At 42.0% G+C, this 23,325-nt stretch overlaps 1 protein-coding gene across 1 annotated transcript; it reads left to right on the top strand.

Annotated features, from left to right (window-relative positions):
* The first annotated feature begins 766 nt into the window (after positions 1–766).
* gng7 (guanine nucleotide binding protein (G protein), gamma 7) lies at positions 767–22,858 on the top strand. The gene is made up of 4 exons (XM_030773683.1): positions 767–840; positions 4,116–4,177; positions 19,964–20,085; positions 20,682–22,858. Exons 3-4 carry the CDS (start codon positions 20,005–20,007, stop codon positions 20,805–20,807), a joined length of 207 nt encoding a protein of 68 aa, XP_030629543.1. The 5' UTR covers positions 767–840; positions 4,116–4,177; positions 19,964–20,004; the 3' UTR covers positions 20,808–22,858.
* Positions 22,859–23,325: the final 467 nt, after the last annotated feature.

The raw sequence follows: 23,325 nt of genomic DNA, 5'->3' as shown, positions 1-23,325 counted from the left end.
ATGATGATGATGAAGATAAAGATGATGATGATGATGATGATGACGGCGACGACAACAAATGATTGTCGTCTTACTGAGTTCATTCAAATTAGCAAAATCACCATCATCGTCGTCGTCGTCATCATCATCATCATCACCATCATCACCGTGATCACTTTACAGTCATCGTAAATATGCTATCAACGGCATTTCCATTAATTACTAATGCAAGCGCGTCGCAGCATTTGAAATCAGGAGATCAACAGAAAGATGAGGATAAGTATCCGCGTTATATCTTCTAGTTGGCTACAGACAAATACTCTCTCTACCCAATCCCATGTGTTGCCAGACCCACAGAAAAGACATGAACAGACTCTAGTTAACGGCGCCCTCCTGGGTCAATAAGCGTTACTGCATACTGCGGTGTGAGGCGATTTCGGTTCTCCGCACTCTGATGCGTTGATTAATGAAGTCTGTGCCGAATAACAGCTGTTGAGGGCGCGAACATAAGGCAGATCGAACACTTAAAATCGGACAAATTCTATAAAAAAAAGCTTCAAAGTTCAAAAGGAGATACAACCTAACTTTTGGTTTTGGGTGAGGGGTGGAGAGGGCAGCTCTTGCAATAACGATTGGCTTTCAATTTTAACTAAGAGCCGCCTTATTTGACTCTGAACTGACTCTGGTTTTCCCAGGAGGGAAAAGCAAGTTTGTGTGTGAGAACGCTGTCACAAGTGGTGGGGGATTGGGTGGACACTGGTAAACGGAGGGGGTGGTGTTTGGTAAGGGGGGAGTGAACGAACGAAGGGAACAATCTGCGCGAACCTGGCCCTTTAAATTACACATTCACCGTAGACGGAGGTGAGTATTGAAATATTTTTTATATCTTCTTATTCTTCACTTTACAATCTTATGGCGCGTCGTTCTATGACATACGTGTTCTCTGCATTTGAAGGCTTTGCTACGGACAGGGCGCGGGTGCTAAACTCCACCGGTGTCACGAATCCAGTACCGCTTGAATTTTCCAAGCTTTGTCCGGTGGGGTGGGGAGTGGGCAGGAGGAAAGCGTTTTGATATCGAGAGGGTTTAGCACTCGTGCATAATCCAATTCTTCTATTCACACGTCTAAATAAACACAAGAAGGCGATTGACATTTAGTTGTTTTGTCAAAAATAAGCTATTTCGTTTCCATGAATCCAAATGAAAGCCCCCTTACAAAGCGAAAATACTAGTATCTTAATAGCCGAGTAGAACCTTCATGCGCCTCCTGTCAACATCTCTACGCGTAATACATTATCTTATGCTATGGCCGCTAGTGTGATAGTCGGGTGTCTACAAGTGGACACATGTATCTAAGGTTTAGTTTGGGCTACAAATGCACAGACACCGAGGCGTACATAGTGTACCATTTCTCAAAATGCCCGCATTGTTTTTCCATCAGCTTGAACAAGGCCTACTAACAGCAATAGAGGAGACGGGCTACATGTAATATGCCTTATGCCAGACGTTGAATGCAGGTTCATATTTCCTCCGTCGTTTTTTTTTCATGATTTCTTAAAGTAATATATTGATTGATTAAAATCTGACGTATTTGAATGCGTTCGGTTTCTTTTCAGTTGTACAGATGTTCTAACCTCGTCTATTATTTGTGTTTTAAATATCAGTTCTACCTTAGGCCTTACAATGGCTTTGTATGTTGTATAGTTTTCATTGGGGTTTTCATGAGACGAGCTATTCTAGCAGAATCCGTCTCTTTTCAGGTGTTTAAGATTGGCGTATAGGCAACCAACGTGTTATGAAAGGTGCTTGGCATAGGTGAATCATGTTGGCTATGACAGTTTTTTTTCTCTCCTTGAACAGCACTGATGTTTGAACCCTGATCATAATAAACAATTCACACTGGACTGTATCTGTGATTAAAAATGTTCTTTTAGTTTTTAAACTGTGGTTGTGCTTTTAAAACATAACATGTCAAAAAAAAAAGACAACATGAAAAGTTTTCAGCGGAAGAATGAGAGAGAGAGAGTGAGAGAGAGAGAGAGTTTCATCACTAGACAGTTTTTCTTGCCATACTCTACCATGCCACACTGGACCATATCATGCCATTCAACGCTGTTATATTGTAATAGATCCTGAAATTCAGTAAAATACTACACAGTACCATCAGCTACGTTCTGATTGTTCCACTACACAGTTTTGTTAGCTACAGTGCTCCACACATTACATTATGAAACATGTACAGTAGAATCTCAAATCAAGAATTTATTGCTGTTTAAAAGAGCATTGTTCATGCTGTGGGTTTAGGTAATTACGCAATGTACACCATTTCCGTCATTTTTTTTTCTTATATTGGATTTGAGAGGAAAAAAATAGTATCTACACTGTCTCATTACCATTCCAAATCCAGAAACAGAGAAATACATCTTTTAAATCCATTTATTTGGTGAGATCAGATGGGCTTAAGCAACCCATATTTCTTCTGTGCGGGGGCTTCCAGGGACAAGAAGATAATTAGTAGTGGACTTTTGCAGTACATTAATTACTGAATCAAATCACTTACCTATTTCACAGAAACATAATTAAACATAAATTACATTTAGCTAATTATAGGTTCTCTTAAGGTAGCTCTCTCGGTAAGAGAACTTAAGCACCTAAACTGGTCTAGTCACTCTGTCTGGTATAGTAAGTAAGGATGGTGTCATTGGCTCTGTTGAATAAGAGCAGATTAATAATTCATTGAATTTGACTCTGACTCCTTTTGTATCCTCTCAGTATTGCTCTCTAGCTTTGCCTGGTTGGAAATGTTTGTTTTGCCATTGTATCTATGAAGACAGATTTTCGAAACCTTTTCATTCAGCATTTTGCGATGGCTGCGATGCTTAATAAAATATTTAAATGATTTAAAACGACGTACTCTACAGTGACAATTCACTTAAAGCCCGTATCAATAATGCATTATTTCTTTTAAAGATAGCGTATGTGAATTATAATGTTTTGTTGTGAGCTCATAATGTCTTGCATCCTTCAGTGAGACGTTGTCGGCAGTCACCTGTTAAGCTTCTTATGAATTAATGATAAAACACCATAAACAGTTATAGATTCTTATTACCTGTTTTATTAAACATCATTGTGATATCATAAAGGATAAGACTTGAAGATGCAAAGCAAGGTAAAATCATATCAAGCATTTGGATAGGGAACTACTCAGTAAACTGTAGCAACCAACCATCAATTTCACATGAATGAAGCAAATATGATAAACACAAGAGAAACATGACCCCTGCAATTGTGTTCACATGGTAGAAGCCATGTAATTAATGTACTCAATGTATTCAGTGGCTCTTATATAAATAAAGAGCATTATTGGTTTATCCTGTTATAAGTGCAGCTAAGAAACACTTAAACTCAGGGAAACTTAAACACGCTCACTGCTGCGTAGATCACTTACTGTGCGTACATTACACAGTCCAGTAAGGGCTACGCACTTTGATTTACTATCAGTGTATTGTAGGGTCTCTTGATTAGCTATGTCAGACAGGCTTAGTTCAAATTAAAACGTCTGAAAACACACAGATGGTGTAGGAGATCAGTGTTTCACTATCACTAATGCTGGGTTATTATTTCAGTAATGCTAATTCCAGTATAATCTGTATAATATGTATGAGGTATTTTGGATTATATACGCCTCCTGGTGGACAAAAAAAAAAAAATCCCTCTGTGAATAACACAAGTATTCAAGATTTTTAGTTGTTGTTGTTTTTTTGTTTTATATTATAACTCAGTAATTCAGATCAAATGATGAGCATATTCCCTGTTACTAATTGGCGTTTTACACTGTAATAAGAATAAAGTTGTTTAATCGCAACATGATTGTCATTATAGCTCCATAATGTGTTTGTCCATAGGTTACAGAGATCTAATATTACAACACAATGCAACTGAACACAAGACGTGAATTCACCTTGTAGTGCGCATTTATTGTGAGTTTATAATAAAAAAAAAACCCTGTTTTTTCTACAAAAGAGTGAAGGGATAATGTACATAGATGCTATGCAGTACATTGAGCCAGATGTGGATTTTTTTCCTTGCACAGATATAAATATTTATGGTTGTTTTACTTTTTTTTTTTTTTGTAGACAAGAAAACCTTATCCAAGAGCTCTGAACAACTGCTGGTCTACACACTCACCATCTACCAGGTAAGCCTGCAAAAATGTACACCTACTCTGATTTATTCATAATGGGAAGGTACGAGAATAATTTTGCCATAAAAATATAGAACTGTACTGAAATACCAGATTTTAGCCACTAGGGGGAGACATTACTGCAGTATTTCTCGTTCATGCAAATATATACAATGTGAACACAGGAGCTTGCTAGCCATGAACTGTATCCATAGCAACTGTCCAGGACTGTCTGTTCTTGTTCATTTCAGCTAGGAAGTAAAGATGTATCAAACCCATTTGCAGGTCAATTTTGATATGATGAGTTTTTCGTGTCCTGTCACAGTGGATAGCATTATTCCTAATTCACGCAGCATAAGAAATACATCACTATGATTATTTTATTAAAAATACATCACAGTATGAAGATGAGCACTGATATCTATATCCATGCGCTCTCTCTTTCTCCCTCTCTCTCTCTCTCTTTCTCGCTCTCTCTCTCCATTATGAATAGCAAAATATAGCATTTGTACAAAAGTTATGGAATCACAGGAGTGTCTTTATAAACACTTACCAGACTTGCTTAACACATTTATATATCATACATGTGTTTCATACAGATTTTCTTAGGGTATAACCTGAAGGTATTGTGGTGTACGAGGCAGCGCGGGTTAATGCCATTACTTAGGAAGGATGTTAGGTTTGACGCAACAACACATATGTCATTGCTCCCTGTTTGTTGTAATGAGTTGGGCAGAAGTCCATTTGTGGCATGTTTTTCAGTCCAGACTGTTCTAGGGAATAGTTCTGCTTATTCTCAGTACCAGGCACTGTGCCCATGGAAGCATCTTATTTTAATCTCCTGTTTGGGCAGACCCTGTTCATGTTGAGTGGATAGTTGTGGATACAGCGTGGACTCAGGCGCTTGCAGAAGTTAAAATAATGACTTTCCCATTTCCACTGTGCCCTCACAGAGTTTGTCTGTAACAAAAGTCCCTTTGAGTCTTTCTTCTGAACCCTTTCGTCTTCATGCTAAGTGTAGAGTAAACATCTCTCTCTCTCTTTCTCTCTCTCACTCTCTCTCTCTCCCCCCCTCACTATCTATCTATCTATCTATCTATCTATCTATCTATCTATCTATCTATCTATCTATCTATCTATCTATCTATCTATCTATCTATCTATCTGTCTATCTATCTATGTGTTCTCTGTTTGTGTGTGTGTGTGTGTCCCTGTGTGTTTTTTAAGGTTTTCGCCTATAATTTAGTTTCAGTAACTTTCCACAGTTCTATCAAACAATACTGCAAGTACAGGTTCAGGATCAGCCTCGCAGTCCTGCATCAGCTGTATTCACAGGATTCAGTCGCTAAATATGTGCCATACATATTCACACGTTAAAGTTTCTCTCGGCTATCAGCTGGGGAGCAGAGTACCAGTAACTGAAGTTCAGTACTGTTAGTATGAAAGTCATCCACAAGGAGGCAGTATAGTATAGCTTAGGAAGGAGCATGTTTTTCTGTTTCAGCATTGCTTAGTCTAGCTTGGTCTAGACGGGCGAAGCCTTCCCCGGATTCCTGCCCTGTTACGTCAGTTCTCCAGTAGTCCTTGACTCACAGGCAGTTAGGGAAAAGTTTAGGGGTCTCGTGGAAAAACATGCTTCAGGAAAGCACCTTCCAAAGGACTAGACACCCAGACTGTTGTCTGGATGTCTAGTAACCTGATAACTCTTACTTTTTTTTTTTTTATTATTATGCTGTGTTTTTCGGCTTGGTGACACATAGGAAATTTGTGTGCATTTTTATCACGTGAACAGGGTCTGGGGATCCTGGGGAATGACCGTTATATTGACTAGACACATGCAAAACATTTCTGCTCCACCTCAGCAGACTAAACAAAGAACCTTAGGACAGGAGCACATAACAACATTGGATAATTTCACATGTAACACATTACATATCCACCGCTCGTCACATGACAAGATTACACAAACAATAAATGAAATGCTGTGATCCTGAGGTAAATTTTTGGTAACAATTCCTTATGTAAACGGGTTTGCCAAGGTCCTCTCGGGTAAGGTAAATAGATGCAGTGTTATTTGGTTTTGTTGTAGATGCCGTGCACTGCTTATTGTCATATAAGGGGACATAGCTGTTCAGGGGCTAATTTCTTAGTAAGTCTAAGTGGATGACTCTCTTCTTCGGTAAGCAGAGGTATGTCCTGCGTCTGTGAGGTGGAACGTCCAGCTATGTTTCAGAGAGATAAGGAGCAGGTGCAGAGAAGTTGTTACTGGTCGCGTGTGGCGTAACGATGACTTAGCTGTTTCTCTGTTCTGAGTTTTCAAACCATGAGTCAGCAGCTGACCTTCAGTCCATAACGTTTTCTTTTTTTTTCCTTTCCTGTGTAATGTGCTTGCATATGAAAGATTTCAAAACGTGCATTTTGCTTATTTCTGTGTTTATTACTGCACACTGGAAGCGTTGCTCGGTTAGCGCGTGGTAAATTCACTTTCGCTCACTCCCAAAGTGAAATGGTTTGAGATCAAATAGTGTGTAGAATGTAAACGACCTGAGAACGGATTCTGATGTTTCTGAGGAGTCTTTAGGAGGGTTTTTCCACGCTTGGTATTCTGTGGCTTTTCTTGCTATTCCTCAGTGGTGGAGTGTTTGTGATTTGCACTGCCGCCCACACTGTCAATAGAGTATTCAGCTCTGCTCTTTGGCCGCTTTCCTGGTGCGTTTTCTTTTCTGTCGTTTTTGTCGTTGGAAAAAGAATGCCACACGGGAGAATATGAGTAACGGTTACTGTTGTACTCCTCCCTCTCTCCCTCCCTCTCCTTCTCCTTCTGTTCTTCTTTCTTCGACCCCTCGATTCCCGCTCCCTGACACATGCTTCCAGTAGACTTCTCTCTCTCTCTCTCTCTCTCTCTCTCTCTCCCTCTCCCTCTCTCTCACCCTCTCCCTCTCCCTCTCTCTCTCTCCCACTTTCTCCTACACTCACCTACGTGTGTGGTGCCTACTATAGCACATTTTTCTATTAGGTAAATTTGCTATGCGTACAGTTCTACTCCTCTTCATCTCCCACTTGTTTCTCTCCTTTTCCACCTCCTCTCACTTCTCCTTACTCTCCCCATTGGATCTCCTCCACGTGGACTTTGACATTTAGCTTTTACCACAGGACTTTACTTTATACTCCCTAATACATATGCATCTGGCCCTCTTTAGATCTGCCTGTATTGAACGACTGATAGTCAAAACTCATTTGTGATGTTTTATGTCTGGGACAGAGAGTTAAAGCAATGGAAAAATCATTTCCTTATTCTTCGGACTTTGATCAGATTCAGTGGCATCATTTGTCTTTATGGACTGAGTTTCCTAGGAAAGGATGTGATTCTGTTGAACTATCAGCTCTGAGACGATACATTCTTTTTGATCGATGTCACTAGCCGGACTGTAGGAAACAAGCTGTGCATGTTTTGAATATCAGGAAATGCTTGTAAAGAACTGAAAGTTCAGGAATGTTGTTTCTCATTGCTAACGTTCCTTTGACTGGAAGAGCAAATGTCCTTGCCATAACAGCTTAGATGTCGACTCTTTGTTTTTATAATGTTTTCCCCTTTGAACTCTTTTGCAATTTATTTCTATTTCAGACGCGCTGCTGAGAAATGGTGAAGGAGGGGAGAGTCTCTCTTGTCGGACATCGTGTTTGTTTTGTCTGATCGTGCGTGCGCAGAACAGCTTGATTAAGAGCGACACAGATTGTTTCCCTGTGTACGCCGGTGTGCAAGTCACTTCTCTCTTTTTTTTTTTTTTGCTTCTTAATATCAACAGTTTGGGACTCTAGACATTGGTTTTTGAAGCTGTTTTTCCCCAGTCCTACGGGACAAACTGTGCTTGTGACTTAGATAGAACCTCATGCCACTGTCCAGAAAATGTCCCAGTCATGTCAGAGATGTGGCATCTACCTCATTTGGTACCACTGGGATATTTCCAGACCTCAGTACGTCTGGAGTGAAATGACTTCCTGATTTATCACGGATGCACAAAATGCAAAAGACCTTGTGCCCTAGTAGTTGGAATGCTTCTTGGGGTTTTAAACACGTTCACATTTTGCTTCTCATTGGTTGGTCTTTTTCCCGGTCGGAACGACAACATACCATAACGTACCATTAATTATCAAAGCTGGTATTTGTGTCTTCGACTTCAGAACTGTCCCAGTTTTTAAAGACAACACAGAACTCCTGACCTCTGGCCTACTTCTGGCCTATTGATATGGATCCCTCAGGCTTTCCCATGACAAAACTGGGGTAGCTTTGCCCCCCCCCCCCCAGTGATCAGAGTAACAGAGTGCTACATGTGACACCTTCTGGGGGTTTACGACACCCTCCTGCCCACCCCATCTGCCTTCTCAGTGCTGTACCCTCTCGCAACAAAGTCACTCATTGTAGTCTTGCACTTTCATTAATAAAAAGAAACCTTCATTAATGGTGCTGACAGTGCCTTCACACTATTCAGTTTGCAAGTTTGATTCGTGATTCTGACTCGAGTGTTGTCTCTTTCTGCAGCGTCTTACGAGCGCTCATGTGCTCATCAATAATGCAGCATTGCAGGAAAGACTGCAACATTGCTAGCTATTTTAGCATGCAGTCATGCATTGATTGTATTCGCTATACATTTGCTCTTATCATCTCAAAATTTGATTATTGTTTGTTTGTATCGTTACTGCTGATGTAACCTTCCGCAATGGTTTGAGGTTGTTTTCTAATGTGACTCATGATATCCTGTAAGAAGTAGGTCAAGCCATTTAAGCTTATTGACCTCATTTAAAGACTGAACTCCAATACAAGGCAAGCAGGAAAACTCTTTATTGTTAAAGTGATGTTACAATGTGCATAGGTTATAGAGGGTGTTGTGTGTTTGTTTAATATGTAGGAAATCAAAATTCATCATATACAGGTCGCTGTTTTGTGGAAGTCACTTCAGGTGAAGTTCAAATGAACTCCATCTGTGTTATCACAAAGAATAATTGTGCATGAAGTGGCTAAGCTGTGTTTTCACTGAATGAGACCAGACCGTATTTTTGAAAGCCGTCACTCAGGCTATATTTGAACACAAATAGACGCTGTTGGCATTTGCCCTAGTGCTTTCCAGTCAAAGCCGTTACTGTAGGTTGCAAAGGAGAAAGCCACTCTGTCCAGTAAAGTATCTAAGGAAAATTTGTTTTCCTAGTTTCTCTATAACCACATGACCATTGTTTTAGGATCACCATGTTCAGAACTGATATGGTTCTATACAATTTCTGCACAATTTAAAGCCGGAAATCGTAACATTTTTAAAAGCGTAATGTGCAATTGTATAGCTGCTGCAGCTGCATAAGGTTTTCAGCATATTCACAATTATTTCATCATTTCACTGATGACGGCTGCGGTGTACATTCGTTAAAATTTATTTGGCACCTCTACATTTCTTTGTGAAGTGTTTACAAGACCGGAACTCAGACGCAACTTAGAAAGGATTAGACAATGTGTTAAAACTCATTATATAGAAGGTGTGTGTGCGTGAAAAGTCAATTTACTGGTGTTGGGGCGTACTATAGCTTTACCAGCTACTGTTTAAATGGTCTTGGTTTATTTAGGGAAATAAGGAGTCTGGTTTGACACCTGTGCAGCTGAGGAAAATGGCAGTGTCTCTCAGTAGGGAAGCGGGACGGAATCAGCCCCCCCCCTCCCCCTTTCTCCCTCCCCATGCTGACTCACAGGGTCTAGTGCATGTGAATCCTCTCCTTCACATAGCCCCAGGAGTGAGGTGTGAAAAACCCCGTGGTGCGTCTCCTTAATGACCGGCCGTTCGGGCCACCAGCCGCCCGAAAGCATCTGCAAAAACCAGGTCAGACTAGTGCTCCTCCCCCCCCCCCCCCCCCCCCCCACCCCGACCCGGTCAGCAGGCTGAAACTAGTCTCCACTCAGAGCTGTGTGAGATTAGAGAGCAAGAGAGATAGCTTTACCTTATGATCTGAATCAGCCAATTGTCTTATTAAGGCCGTTGGAATCATTAAGGCAGCAATCTCTGAGTTTGTGTGAAATTTATGAAATAGGTGATGAATCATTTCAGAGTAGGACAGGATACGGGAACATGTCTTGGCATGTCTTGACTCTCCTATGACCATTCGTTTCCTAATTCATCTCGTCGTTTAAATTTTTTTTTTCTTTGTATGGTCTGCTTTCACATAAGTGCAGATCAAATTCCAGAACTGATACAAGATCTAACAGAGATTGATGTGAAACCTGGACCTTGAAACGCCCACAGAAAGCTCATTTTCACAAGCGGTTACGCGGGCGAAAAAAATGTCTTAGTGCTTCTTTAAATAGAGATTTGCTCTTTACTTTCAGATTGTCATAAGCTAATTTGAAATGCCTTTTTTTCCTACCTCTTGACTGTTATACTGTTATAAAGATAGTTCGTATGGAAACACGCAGGTGTCTGTAGGTAGTAAAACAGTGCTAATGCCAGACACTGTGACAGATTTACTTTGTTGTCAACTATCAAGGTCATGCTGCAGCTTGAAACCCATGACCTTGCGCTGATCTTCCCTCCATTTCTCCCTCCCTTTTTCTCTCCCTCTTTTTGTCCCGCTCTTTCTCTCTCTAGCTCCTTTTTTTCTTTTCTTTTCTTTTTTTTTTTTTTTTTTTACCGACTCGCCTTTCTTCGGGCCGTAGATTACAGAGACCTGATTATTCATGCCTCGTGTGTCAAACGGGGGGGAGAAGGCAGGAAGACAAACATTTAACTCCTTGCTTATCTCTGTTTTACTGTGAAATGGCCTCAGTCTGGAGGAGAGGTTGTCCAATCCAGTCCTAAAGGTCAGGAAAGGGTAGCCGTCATATGAGCCAGGTGTCTGGATTTAAGTTGGCAGAAGACTTCAAGCACCTGTTTGTCAATAAAAATTAGCCTGTGTACTTATGCAGAGGGGGGGGGGGGGGGACCAGTAGGGTTTCCCCAGGACTGGATTTAAGGAACCCTGATATCCAGAGGTCGAAACACTGACAGTAGAAGATGTGCATATTTACAGAAAAAGAACAAACATTATTTCAGGTAATAAGAATTAGTTGTATTCATCATCAGATGACGTTGAATTGCTGAGTTAGGAAATGATTAAAGTGATTGGGTGCATTCCATATCAGGTTCCAATTCACTAAAATAAGAGAAAGCAGTGACTGATAACTTAGAAAGAGATTATACTCTTTTTGCTGTTTTTGTCTGTTGTGTGTTTGCAAACACAAACAACTTAATCTCAGAGATCTTCCGTATACGTCACACATAATTGCCGCGTCTTGCTGTTAAAAGGTTGGCCGGGGGCAGGTTCCAGAGATGTGGCGTTTTCTGTGATGTCACAGACTTCTGTTTTGATTGGGGTTTTCACACAGACAGCAAAGCTCTCTCCAACACAGTGAGTTTTCACTAGACCATGCATGGGCATCTTGCAACAATCTTATCTGATCTTCAGAGAAAGAGGAAGTGTTTTCCACAAAGAGAAAAACATCTGCCTTTTAAATCAAAGGTTAATTGCTGAGAGATTTGGAGAGTGATTTCGGTATTCAGCACTTTGTACGTCCCTGCTTTTCAGGAGTTTTTCAGGAATGTAAAACTAGCGACACATTTACTCGGTCATTTAAATTTTTAACACTGCATTTACTTCATTATTTTTTAATCATGGCGTTATGGGTTACTTCTTGACCCCTTTTGCGACGTTGCCTCCAGGCTGCTTCAGTCTTTCCACAGCACACTGCACCTAAAGGGGGCAGCCCCCCCCCCCACCCCCCCACCCCCGTTTTCCCTGAAGCGACATGGTAGATGCGTCTATCTTTATTTACTTTTAACATATTGTAACAGTAAGATTAATGGAACGGTATTGTCAGATAAAGAAAACACGGTGGTTTTCGTCTGACGGTTCGACAGCGACACGCAGACCGTTTGCAGACCTCTCCTGCGTCACTGGCCGCCTTGACGGACCGTATCTTACGTCATCGCCAATCTCTTCCAACCTCACCGATGCGCACATTCCACCAAGGACAGACAGACGAGAGTCAGCTCTCTGCTGACAGACAACTATGCACTCTGCTTTTACATCAACTCTTAGCCGTGACCCGTCCTGCGAAATTTTTTATTTTTTTTTATTCTGTGACAGACTAAATACAACGCTTTGTAGGTCATGGAGACAACGTTTTTTGTTTTTTTCTGTTTTTTTTTTTGTTTTTTTTTTGCTGCTGCCCCTGATGGTTGGAGGATTACATTTTTTTCCCTTTTGTAATCTTGACTTGATCAAGCTGGAACGAAGGGTGTTAATTTCCAGCATCGGTGGCAGTCCCGAGAAAGAGACTGAGTTCTATATTAGGTCATGGATAGCTCCTTTCAAAACCTGCCCCCCCCCCCCCCCCCGCCCTCCCACCCCCCCAATCCCTTGATAACACTGCTTACTGGAAGCTATGTGAAACTCCTCGCAGGACTTCCCCGCTTCCGCTGCGTTTTTCTTTTTCCTCTTGACCATATAAGGCAGCTGTGTGCTTAGGAAATCAGCTGCTGACAGACAGAGTGTGGGTTTAGTCACTGACTTAGCTCTGGGGATACGTGTTGTTTTCCAGACTGCCTCGACCTGCCGGTGAGTGTGAGGTATTAATGCACCTGGCTGTGAACGGAGCGTTAAGGCTCACTTTTGTGTCAGATTTGCACGCATAGTGACTTTGAGACATGTGCAAGCTTGACTAATCCATTCAGTGACACAGTGTTGTCTGGGTGTTGGGATGGTGACTGTCTCCAACAGTCACGTGTGCCATTTATCAATCACTACCATTTTGGCTCTGGTATTTGGGCTCTTCTCCCAGTTTCCATTGAAGTCTCCTATATACTAATTCTAGAAACTTCTGCCACAGAACGGAAGTGACAAAATAATAACATGTCCCGTAGTTACACTCCTGTAGCTTTTAACGCCATCTGTGACAAGAAGGGGCAGAGACAGAGAGAGAGAGAGAGAGATATTCAACACTGACCTGAAATTAATTTTAATTTATAGCACTGTCATTCAATAATTATTTTTTTAAAACAAACCAAAAAAAAAAAAGATCTGTGCTGTTGGGCTCAGAGCACTAAAACTGTCATGTACGGGTGAAGGAATTTTTACCAGTTGAGATCATCCTTAAAGGGCACTATCTTTTTCCTGCAAGCCTCTACACATTGTAATCCAAAGAATTCCATGACCCTTGGGATTTGAAGGAGAATAATAACAACAACAGCAAAAAATTTCCCACCAAAGCACCCTGCATGGAATATCTGGAGTCAATGTTATGGTTTCCATACCCCCCCTCCTCCTCCCACCTCACCCCCACCTAAAACCCAGTCTCTGACCTCGCTTTTTCACTCTCTCTCTGTTGGTCCTGATGAGCGGGTCACACCTGCCCTAACTCTGGATAAACAAGTTTCCATGCCATTCCACACGCAGTTCCTGGAATCTCCACAAGGAAACCATTGTTTTGAGTCAAGCTGAGCTTTGTTTTCTGTAGAGACTGTTGGATGTGAGAAATCCAGAGGTGTTGCAAAGAAACTGTTACAAGCTTTTGTGTTAATGGTTTCGTTTGGTGTTTAGAGAATTGTCAAGTAAAATGTTGCAGCTGATCCTTCTGCGATACCTGATGCTAACTTGTGGGCATGAGAACAGCGTATCAGAATTTATGTGAGCTTTGCTTTTGCATTTGTTGATTTGGTCACCTATCAATTATTGCCATGTGCACTTTTTTTTTTTAAAGTTGTATCCCTCCCTGTTTCTCTCTCTCTCTCTCTCTCTCTCTCTCTCTCTCTCATTCTAGTTTGCTGCTAAATACAGTTCTGTATGGCAGGCAGCTTTGACTTTGCTGTTAAATATATTCAGATATGTACAGTTGTTGACTGTAAGCATTAACGCGGATGCTTTTGTGTGAGTCTGCGGAGTAAGTCTGTTGTCTGCTCTCTCCTGTGCAGCGTTCCCCGTCAGCCGCGCTGTGTGGTCTTAGGAATGTTCAACTAAGAGCTCAAATTTAAAGAACAAAAGTGTCCGTCATGCACTCAGCGTTTTGGGCGCGCGTTATCTTTATTCGGCTTAGCACGTGTGCAGATCTATTTTGGCATATGTTAGAGGAACTGAATTGAAAGCTATAAACACACAATCACTTTGGCCCTTCATGTGCCTTCGGGCAGTGCACACAAACGTTGATAGTGTTCCTATAATCCTCAACACCCTTTAAACAAAGACGCTAAAGCCTTAAATAGAACTGTTTGGCTTGCACTTAAATTCTTCACTATATGGTAGATTAATGACGTTGACAAGCACAAAGCACAAAAACACTGCAGCTTGAGCGATCCAGATGTCAGCTTTTTTGACTCCCAGTCTTTCCTGTCATTCTATGAGACAATGCTTTGGATAGGGCGTCGTCTGTAATCACTGGTGCGCACAAGGGCATAGCCTACCTCGCCTGTTTCTTTATAAGACAGAGAGATTAGGGAGGGGCCCTGGCCCAAGTGATTTTGGGACAGGAGACCCAGAGGGCAGGCCACAGGAAACAAAATCCCAATATGCAACCGTCCCTATCAGCCAGCTTTCTGCACATCACATGTGTTAGCCAGATACGCGGCGCTAATGACTCGGCTTTGGGAGGAGAATAGTGTACGCTGTCTTACCCAGACAACAACATGCCTCCTCTCTCTCCTCCCTTCAGTCTCCCCTCCCTGTCTGACTATCTGCCTGTCTGTCTCAACGCCGTCTCAAAATTGACACAAGTCGTCTGTCTGTCTATCTGTCTTCCTGTCTGCCTGAAATTGCTGTCTGTTTGCGCCCCCCCCCCCCCTCACTGATTATGCGACGAGGTATGTCACTGCTCTCACGAGAAAGCCGATCATCACATGACATCAGCTGAGTCCCAGAACTTTCAGTTCTGCGCCCCCCTCCTATAAACAACTCCAAACTCATCCCCCTCCCTTCCTTTCCCCCGCTCTTTATCCTCCTCTCATCTCAGCGCTCTATGTAGGCTGCTAGAAAGCAGGGTAAGGTGAAGTAAGGTGAGACAGATTGTGCCGACATGTCACAGTTGAGCTGGTGGCGGTTTGTGCTTTCACTTTGCTCTGTGTTACAGCGTGTGTGTGTGTGTGTATGCGTGTGTGTTTCAGCTGGCCAAATCTTGCTCTCTCTAGCGCATGTAGGGAAAAAGCGGGAAAGCAGGAGGCTGTTTAGGCAAAGTAAACATAAGAGGGTTTTTTTTACAGATTCTACTGCTGACTGTTCACAGCACTGCATTTTTCACAGAAAGCTTAGTGCTCAATCATGAAAGAGACAAAAGGGGGGGGGGCGCAGAGAGAAAGGGAGAAATAAGAAATTGCATGCAATGCAAAGGGTGCTTTGTAATGAGGGATTGTCAAAGCATGCACTAACCTTAAGACCAACAGTTGTCGAAGAGCCGCAAACACTCTCCTATTTTTACCCTCATACAACAACAAGGAAATCAAGTTGAACATGAGCAGAGTTTGAATAGGTCATTCTCACATGCATCTGAACCTGTTCACACAAGTCTTGTAAATATCTGATAGGTGGGAGATGAATAGTTCAGGTGACACCTACATAAACACATATTTATTCTAATGAGTCACAATTTTTAAGCATTGGTCACTCAAAGCTGGTGGCTTCTAAATGACTTTTTTAAAGGCGCTTGAATACCACACCTGAAGTATTTCTGATTCATTGCCAAAACATTGAAATGCAGATGTAAATTAATCTTATGTAAATCACTATTAATGACACGGGATTAAATGGAGAGTTTAATATAGCCTTTGTTGCACACTCCCTCGGCGAAAATGACAGATATGTGTCGCCCACATGGCACGCAAGCACTAAGTCCTGTCTGTCTAAAACGCTCCCCAGTCTCCAGCTGCCGACGCTGCCTTAAAAATCATTCGCCGCCAACTTTTCTAGGCTCTAATCAGCGTCGTTAGTCAGCCCGCGCGGAGCCAGCGCGCTCTCCGATGGGCAGGACTGTGGCTGGAGTCTAGAGTGATCAAACGAGGTATGAGGGCTATGCCCGAAGGTGTGTGTGTGTGTGTGTGTGTGTGTGTGTGTGTGTGTGTGTGTGTGACAGCCGTGGCTTGTCTGGGTTGAATGCCACACACCGAGACCCGGCGGAGCTCTGCAGAAAGATGCTCTCCGCCTTTGTGGAACCCGGGAATGCATCTTCTTGACAAATCTCTCCAGATCAGACACGGGAATGCATCTTCCCGACACATCTCTCCAGATCAGATCTGATTCGAGCGACGGGTTCTTCGCGTTCTTAACAGGCGCTTTTTTTTTTTGTTGTTGTTTACCGTTAACAAAGCGTACCTTTCACTTTGCCACGGGAGATATGCTAGATGTTACATACTGTTACTGGCACCAATCAGGCGACCGGTCATTGTTTAAAAAGAAAAAAAAAAAGATTGTTGTCTCACACTGAGCACAGATGGATTAGAATCTAAAACACATGGCGATGCTTTCAGTCTTGAGAGCCTTAAGAGTACATATTAAAGGAAAAGTGAAGAGTCCATACTGACGTTTGCAGCTACTATGTAGTGTTGCATGTCGGTAGGAATATCTGCTTGCAAAATCTGTGAAATAAAAATGCAGCTATTGCACGAAGAGTCCTTAACAGGGAGTACAGGTTAAGGGTGTATTTTTCTTGAAGGAGAGAAACTGACCCCCCCACCCCCCGCCCCTCTTCTGTTACCTTCTGTAGAACTAAAATTCCACCCTTTAGAGAAAGACTAGCCTGTTTAAGAAACAGTCCTTGCAGCCAGACCACACAGCAGTGCGGAATGGGTGGGAGTGTTAGCACGTGATGACCGCACCAGCTGAGCGGGAGAGTTAAGGCATTAGAGAGGGTGTGTGTGTTTGTGTATGTGTGCATGGAATGGAAGGGGGGTGGGGGGGTGGGTGGGACAACCCTGGCTGACTTGGAGGGGGAACAAAAAAAAAGTGGATTCTCTAAGGGGAGTTAGGGGAGACCAGTGGCGCCATGAGACTCAGTTTAACCCTCTTTTATTTAACGTCCTTACTTTTAAGTGTGAAAGTGTGCCCTGCTAAGCCTGCTCCTAACCCTTGTGCTGTTGGGTTTGTTTTTTTTTTTTTTTTCTTTCCGTGGATACTGAAATAGATCACACTTTTCAAATCATCACTATCTGTTCCAAGCTCATTTATTTCCACCATAAGTCACCACTCTCACACAACGCTCGACCTGAGAAAAAAAAAAAACGGACGCATTGAACACTTAAACAATGTTATTACTGCACAAGAACACGATAACAACAGTATGTGTTGTGTGAGAAAATGATGCAGCTTGTCTCAAGCCGTGTTACTTTGTTTATCCACTGCAGGAAGATTTATCGCTTTGTACGTTCATATGAGGTCAATTCAGAGCGTATCCTTTACAGCAGGCGCTCAGCAGATACTGATGTACTGATGCACCGCTGTGCAAATTCCTTTACATAAAAGCAGGGTTTCTCAAATCTGGTCCTGGAGGCCTGAATTCCTGCGGGTATTCAAAACAACAACTGTGCACGGTGGTCTCTGATTGGCTAAGGAGCCACCTTCCCCCCGTATCCCAGGTAAAAATCCATCTCTGATTATGAGGTAAGGGAAAAAAACCCCCACTGCATATCCCAGCTCCGGGACCAGATTTGAAGAACAATTCTATTGACAAACTGAACGATATGAAGAGAGCAGGACTCCATTACGGCCCCTCAGACGCGCGCAATAAAAGGCCTTAAGGGCCTGTATTGTGCAGCTTTGTGGATTCTCCCGCCTTCTGCTCCATGGCAACTCTTTTCCAGTCGGTGCAAGGGTGGTGGTGGCGGAGCCCGAATGGTTGGAAAAAGTTTGCCTATGGACATTGTGCTTTATGTGATGTGTGTGTGTGTGTGTGTGTGTGTGTATATACACCTTTGAATGAATATGGCAGTGTTTTTTCGGGGATACAGCAATTATGCGCGTTTGGGCAGCCGCGTCCATTTCCTGGAATGCGTCGCTGCAGCTAGTCCCAGTGAAAGAGACTGTGTCTGTGCAGGACAGACAAAGCAGAAGGCTCTGAGAGCTATGTGTTGTGCTCTTGAGTATTTCTAGGAAAGGCTAGGACAAGCCAGAGGCAGCGCTCTGATCTGGGAATGTGGAGAGGAAAGAGACTGGATATGGGTGTGTGTGCAAGAGTGTATGTGTGCGTGTGTGTGTGTGTGTGTGTGTGTGTGTGTCTCTGTGTTTGACAAAGAATGAAACCTTTCACATACTGTCTTCTGTTACCTCTTCCACTGAGACCTTTTGAAAGTGGGATCCCCTCTTAGCGGTTGTAGGTGAATTTCTGTGTTAAGACCTGTGTATATAGGTGTAGAGTGTTGTGTGTTTTTTGTCCAGTGTCTCACCTTTTAGGAGGGTTTTCCTGTATATATATATTTTTTGCCTTTTTTGCATAACCTTTATTTGCTGCAAAACGTACAATTATTACAACTTACCGTTCTTTGATTTTTAAGATTTTTTTTGTGATAAACATATTTTTCTGCATAGGCAAGTGTTTCTCTCTACAAGCCATTCTCTAGGTTTGTGTGTGAGTGTTTGGGCTTCATTACAACACAGAAGCACAAGCGTTGCCTTGTTTTCAACACTCGCAAATGAAACCAGTTTACCTGGGTGGAGTCTGTTATTCACTTTAGTGAGGGCTTCGTACCGTGGTCTTACCATTCTGTAATGTTTACCACTCAGCTGAGTAGATTATCTTCAGGGCCCTGTTGCACAAAGGAGCTAAACAAGGTGAATGGACCAAAACACAGATCTTTGTTTGTTCACGTTGGTGTTTATGAAAGAGTCTTAAATCACCATTGTAAACACTGAGCTTTTACACTTTTACATTTGTTGTGATCCTGCCATGTGACGAAAATGTCATTCCAGCATTTAAGCACTCACTGTTTTGACACACTCAGAAAATAAATATTTTTCAAAGAGACTGCACCTCCCTGAATATCTCTTGTATGGTCCGTCTTCAGGGGCACATACAGTTCACACATACACACACACACACACACACATGCACATAGTCTCTCTCTCTCTCACACACACACACACACACACACAGACGTACACACACATGCACACACTCAGACACACACACACACACACACACATACACACTATTTGTAGCTTGTTGGTTTTCTTGAGCTCTCAGGACTAAAAGGAGTGCAGATAGGATAAGGTTGTGTGTTCTAGCTACAATAGATTGCTGGCACCTGTTTTCAGTTCAACTGATATTGTGATTAATGGCCATCGGTGCACAGGGTGGTCTGACACGAACAGACAGGGGAAATAGTTTGGACATTTCTGATAGACTGCTCTCTTGAGTATTTAGAATGTTTAAATATTCTGGGAAATCTGGGTTTAAATGTTTGTGGTTGTTTTGAGTTATTCAGACATCTGTAACCTGTATGTTGCATGGCACCGTATACCGACATGCTGATAGCTTAGCAATGAAATTATGACTGCTAAAACAGACAACAGCTATGAGCCTCTGAATCTTTTGTCAAAATCCGTGCAAATTTATGCAGCAGTTTGCTCTGAGCAGTACTATTAAAAAAGAGAGAGAGAGATAGAGAAGGAGAGAGTGACAGAGTGATAAAGAGAAGAGGAATATATGGTTCAAAGCCTTTTTGTATGCGGTGTTTGTATGCATAAGCCTTTTGTTTCTCCAAGCGATGTTGGTTCAACATATCTGTATTTTTTTTTTTTCTTTTGATCGTGCAGAATTTTCTCCTTTCACGTGGCACGATAACCGATGGCAGAGAATGTCGACGACTAATAACATAGCCCAGGCCAGGAAGCTGGTGGAGCAGCTGAGGATTGAGGCTGGCATTGAACGCATCAAGGTAAACAAAGGGAAAACTGACTCAAACATTCCAAAAACTCTCTCTGCCCCTTCTCCAGGCACAAACACAAAGGCCCGTGCACACTTCTCCTCAAACACAGCGTTATGTATCTGTCCTCATGCTCGCCTTTCGTGTCTTGCATATTGGATGAAGAAATATGTTACATCTGCCCTGTTCAGAGTGTGTATTTCACTGTGTGGTAATGTTTTCTCTTTAGTCTGCATTATTAAAGTTTCACAGCATGGATAGTGGTACAGAGAAACTGAACCTTCTCTTATTACTGCACAACATATCAGCCTCAGATTTACCGACTGTCTGTCTGTCCCTCTCCCTCTCTCCCTCTCTCTCTCTCTCTCTCTCTCTCTCTCTCTGTCTCTCTCTCTCTCTCTGTTTCTCTCTCTTTTTCTCTCTTTCTTTGTTTCTAACTCATTCTCTTGCTCACTTGTTTTCTCTCTCTCTCTCTCTCTCTCTCTCTGACCTTGTTTCCTCCACATTCACCCTCTCTCTCTTTCTCTCTCTCTGACCTTGTTTCTTCCACATTCACCCTCTCTCTCTCTCTCTCTCTCTCTCTCTCTCTCTCTCTCTCTCTGATTCAGGTGTCAAAAGCAGCTGCAGATCTAATGAGTTACTGCGAGCAACACGCCCGTAGTGACCCTCTGCTGGTCGGGGTTCCCACCTCAGAGAACCCGTTCAAAGACAAGAAGCCCTGCATCATTCTATAGCTGCACCACAGTGCCCAGCTGCCCTTCTCCCACTTAGCAGATGCCCAGTATCAGTCAATGGGCACAATTCAGTCCAACACTACTTTTTTACCTGGAATCAACAGCACTCTCTGGAAAAAACAAAACAAAACAAAACAAAAACAAACAAAAGCCACACTCTAGCCATAAAGGCAAAGGGGCAAATATCCGTTTACCTCGCGTCGCGTAGCCCTGAGTTGAGTGCATCTATATGAATGAATCTATGCATGTGTGTGCAGTACCTCTGTCTACATTCATACATATAGGTCTACTGAACTAGAGGTGGCAAGATTTGAAATTTCGTCAATTTCTTGAGATCTACAGTGTATAAAAGACTGAACGAATGAACAGCATGTTTTTCAGTGCAAAGTTGACCAAAATTACCACGGGCGATGGACAGGTTTAGCTTGAGTGGAGGTGAAATGGTTAGCAGTTGAGACGCTGAGGGGGGAACAATCCAGATTTTGGGATGAGTGAGAATACACTGACTGACTAGCTGGCTAGCCCAGTCACACTGTGGTAATGGTTGTCCAGTATTACTTTGCGTAGTTATGTTCAATTCACAAGCGGCTAATTGTAGATTTGTACGGCCAAAAAGTCAAATCCAGGTATGCGTACCTTTATCGAAACAGCACATTTTATGATTTAACAAAGGGATTCAAGACATTAACCAGAGTTGCCAATATTTTTTACAGTTTTCTCAAATCCATTTATGAGTTGTAATATTCTTTTCACAGATAGCCAAATGGTGGGGTTGAATCTTTGTTTTTCTACTCTTTTTTTCTACTATATTTTAAAACCTACGAAAGCTAATAACTTAAATAAGAGGAAAAAAAAAACTATATATGAAACAGAGAAAAATAGCTATGTTTGAAACAAGCCCTTTTTGAAATAATTCTACAGTGCGAAAATAATACACCCACTTCTTACTAGAAATACAAAGTTCTTGTTTAAAAAATGATGATATATTTAGGTTCACAAGATACTTTAATTGCCCTGAGAGCAAAATGTCAGAATATTCACCTGTGAATATAAAACGCTAGTTACAGTATTTGTATAGAATGTCAATGAATATTTAGTAGCCAGCAGGGAAGAATTTTGATCCTACTTCACAGGAAAGAGTTTTCCGTAATTCACACTAGTCTGCGCCCGTCCATATCCAAAAAGGCCAATCTTTTTTCTCTGAAACCAAACTTGATTGTAAAATCCACACAGAAGGAAAAAAAAAATGTATAAACTTTCTTTTTCGGACATGTTCAGAAGTGTTAACATTGAGAATAGCTGTTTGGACTTGTTTGTTCCAATTTCTTCTTTCTATAGACTCTATGGAATCTGGTCTTTGAGTATGATGCTGTACAGTGTTTGATAAAACTAAAGCGCATTTTTTTTTTCCTTTTTTTCTTTGTGGAAGTTTTATCTTTTTGTAATTTTTTTTGTGTAATATTTCTGTTTTTCTCATCGATCATATTTAACACTTCAGTTTGTCTTTGTCAAGACAGGGAAGGAAAAAAAAAAGAAAAAAAGAGTTGAAGGAATTTAACAATGATGAAGAATTTGATTTAAAAGGTGAAGCACGTCCTCATGGGGTAACAGTATTGTCACATTCTCGCTCTCTCTTATGTAACAGAGAATGTCACGTTCAGAAACACTGAATACAAAACCTCTCGATGAATAGCGCGTAACACAGTTGTTTCATGGTTGTTTTACCTGTCTAATTTGTTTGAATAGCATTGTGTGAGGAGGTCAACGTCCATGGCCTACCACTGGGAACTGAGGTGTGTCAAAGGGTACATTAGAAGAGCAGGATGTTCAGTGTTACGTAACTGACATGAGGCTTGGATATGATTCTAAAAAAAAAAGTCACATGACAGAGGCAGAATGAGGAGCAAGAACAGAGCCCACGCTGGACCCTAAAACAGTGAAGTCATACACTGCCCTGTTCCCTCGTGCTTGGTGGTGTCTCGTGAGCCAGAGGGCCGTGGTGACAAATCCCCCCCCCCCCTTTTCTTTTTTTTTTTGCAAAATAGTGTGTTTTTTTTTTTTTTCTTTGGACTTTTGTTTTTTTCTGTCTGAGTCTCAGTCAGTCAAACCAAAACAGAGCAGGACAGTGTGCATCACCGAGGTTATTACTGAGAATAGAATCCCGCCATTGTCTTTCCCGTCGGCCTTTTCCCTTTTGCAAGTCGGGGCGGTGACGTCACGGCAGGGCTCTTGACTTTGCTGGAGCAGTAAATAGAGAGACAGAAGGAGGCTATCATTATCTCCCTATAGCTTCGATGACTAAGACATGTGGTGAGGTCACATGATACTCTGAGTCATATACTCTTCTCCCACTGGACCATATCGTCCCTGCAGACATCTGATTGGTGAGAAATAGTGCACATGCTGCAGTGTTTGGATAGTCCTGGTCATTTTCGTGCTGAAGACACAAGGTTAATGGTTCTTGTTTTGGGAATATAGGAATTAAGACTGAACGCGGGGGAAAGAGGCTAATGGTGGT

The sequence above is a fragment of the Chanos chanos genome, chromosome 5 (genome assembly GCF_902362185.1).
Source record: "Chanos chanos chromosome 5, fChaCha1.1, whole genome shotgun sequence".
In the NCBI taxonomy this organism is placed as follows: Eukaryota; Metazoa; Chordata; class Actinopteri; order Gonorynchiformes; family Chanidae; genus Chanos; species Chanos chanos.
This window is presented reverse-complemented; position numbering and strand designations above follow the sequence as displayed.

Coding starts and splice junctions, on each gene's coding strand:
- gng7 (XM_030773683.1), top strand. CDS start 20,005: ATGTCGACGACTAATAACATAGCCCAGGCCAGGAAGCTGGTGGAGCAG. Junction 20,086..20,681: donor CTGGCATTGAACGCATCAAG/GTAAACAAAGGG, acceptor TCTCTGATTCAG/GTGTCAAAAGCAGCTGCAGA.